The sequence below is a fragment of the Pterocles gutturalis genome, unplaced genomic scaffold (genome assembly GCF_000699245.1).
Source record: "Pterocles gutturalis isolate BGI_N339 unplaced genomic scaffold, ASM69924v1 scaffold32859, whole genome shotgun sequence".
NCBI classification, from domain to species: Eukaryota; Metazoa; Chordata; class Aves; order Pterocliformes; family Pteroclidae; genus Pterocles; species Pterocles gutturalis.
This window is the reverse complement of record NW_010129199.1, coordinates 1-2,127: the sequence shown is the minus strand read 5'-3', so window position 1 is coordinate 2,127 and position 2,127 is coordinate 1. Positions and strand designations below refer to the sequence as shown.

Sequence of the window (2,127 nt, the reverse complement as noted above, 5' to 3'; positions counted from 1 at the left end):
TGTCTGGGAGCATGGCGGCTCTGGTGATGGTCTTTCCTCCGCTGCCGCGGCTGCGCGGGCTCCTTCAGCGCTGCTGGGGGCGTCTGGAGCGCAGCGTCTTGATGGGTTTCTCTGGGGGCCAGAGCCCGCCCTGGGGTACGTACTGGCGTGCTTCACTCCCGGCTGAACGAGGGGCGGCATCAGGCCCATTTTTTTTTCGGAGGGAGGAGGCTGGAGCAGGAGAGCGCGCGGCCCTGGCGCTGTGAGGGAACGGGGCGGGGGAGCCCGCTGCCCGCTCCTGTCTTCTCGCTTTGGGGGTGTCAGTAGCATCCCTGTGGTATTTCCTCGGCTGCACACGAAAGTGGGGCTTGGGTTTAATTCGTTACCTTTTTTTTTCCTCTGTCCTTCAGGACCAGCACTAGCTGTCCAAGCTCCAGCTTTTTTTCCGCAGGCAGTAAATGACGCTGGCGAAAGCAGTGAGGCACCCAGCCTTTTAGATAGCATCTTGTGGATGGCGGCGCCCAAGAAAAGGCGTACCATTGAAGTGAACCGCTGCAGGCGAAGAAATCCCAATAAGCTTATAAAAGTGAAGGTAATCGCCAAATTTCCATGGACTTGCTAGCTTATTCCCTACAAGCTATTTTGTTAATGGCAAACAGGCATGCTGGTGTGAGATTTACACCAGTCATTTTTCATCTCACTTGTTTGGAGAATCATTATAGTAGTCAATACTGTCTGAAAAAGTTTTCTGCAATTTGTTTATAAATAGGCTTACAAGGCACTGTAGTCTTCAAAACACCTTGTAACAATATGTGACAGTAGTCCGTGGTTAAACAAAAAGTGGCAGTTTAGGTACAAGCCAACAAAATGTGAATTTTGTTTGTTTGTATAGCTAGTATGAATGGAAAAGGTCTGTACTTTCTGTGCATCTGATTGAGGTGATAGGTCTTTAGGCTTCCAAACATCAAGGGGCATAACAAATTAGGCATTGACTTCTTAGGCTATTTTTAGTAGTAAGTATTTGGCATAGCAATACTTTACAGAAAAATTACTTTGCATAAAATAATAAATTTTGAAAAGGCAATTACATTTCTCTAGTACTTCATTTAACATTTTTAGTAGTTTGTGATTATTCCCTGTTTCTTTTGTTGCTGCTGTTCAAGTTACAAAATTTCCTGTCTTTTTTAGAGGAACATAGATGTTTGTCCTGAGTGTGGAAACTTGAAACAGAAACACATCCTTTGTGGCTATTGTTACGCAAAGGTGAAAGCAGAAACTCAACTGATACGGATGGAAATACGTAAAAAGGAAGGAGGACCATTTAGTGCTCCAACTGTAGAGACTGTCGTCCTTTATGAAGGAGAAAAGCCCACGGAAAAAGATGAAGGCAAGCGGATCATTGAAAGAGCCAGGAAGCGTCCATCTTGGTTTGTTCAAAATTGATGCCATAGAACTAATGCTAACCAAAACAGTTGCTACAGCAAGAGAGTTTTCAAGAATGTTTTCCTCTATTTGTTTACTCAGTGTTGATACGGAAAACCTATGAACTTTTGTGGATCCTGCCATATGGTGTTGCAGGCAGGTGTTGTTTCTATAGCATGCAGTTGGAAATGCTTCTCAGTGATACATCATAGCAATCAACAGTTAAAGAGAAATCAGGATCTACCTTGGGTTTGGACGTCTGTGTGCAGTACACTGAATAATTTGTATGTTAATATTCTATGCTGGTTTTGTAAATAACATTTTTTTAACAAAGGGAAAACATTCACAGATGTAAAATAAAGTATATTAAGTTCCCTAGGGGAATCTGCTTTCTGTTTTTGGCTGCTGCCCTTTTGGGGAAAAAAAACCACAAAACAAAAACAAAAAGAAAAAATACCCCACTTTCAGAACCAATGTTGATTAGATACAGAGGATATTTGCCAGGAAAGATAGTTATTGGTTATTGCCATGGCTCTTAACAGAATCTGTGTGGATCTTCCCACAGTGCTGCTGTTTGAGATACTCCGTTATATTCCTGGTTTTGAGTGGCTGCCTTCAAGTGTTTGCACTTTTTCTTTATTGGGCTGAAGGTTAAGTGTTGGTTGCCCTCAGTATACAGAACAATTTTCTGTCTTAAAGGATATGGAAATACTTTCCCCCTTCCAC

General features: G+C 42.9%; 1 protein-coding gene across 1 annotated transcript; it reads left to right on the top strand.

Moving 5' to 3' along the window:
• Positions 1–11: 11 nt before the first annotated feature.
• On the top strand, positions 12–1,422 carry MRPL32 (mitochondrial ribosomal protein L32). The gene is made up of 3 exons (XM_010079876.1): positions 12–135; positions 390–571; positions 1,168–1,422. Exons 1-3 carry the CDS (start codon positions 12–14, stop codon positions 1,420–1,422), a joined length of 561 nt encoding a protein of 186 aa, XP_010078178.1.
• The last annotated feature ends 705 nt before the right edge of the window (positions 1,423–2,127 follow it).

What these genes read in the sequence shown, in the direction of transcription:
- MRPL32 (XM_010079876.1), top strand. Translation starts at nt 12, where the DNA reads ATGGCGGCTCTGGTGATGGTCTTTCCTCCGCTGCCGCGGCTGCGCGGG. An exon ending in GGGCCAGAGCCCGCCCTGGG is followed by an intron (nt 136 to 389) that starts GTACGTACTGGC and finishes TCTGTCCTTCAG; the next exon opens with GACCAGCACTAGCTGTCCAA. An exon ending in ATAAGCTTATAAAAGTGAAG is followed by an intron (nt 572 to 1,167) that starts GTAATCGCCAAA and finishes TGTCTTTTTTAG; the next exon opens with AGGAACATAGATGTTTGTCC.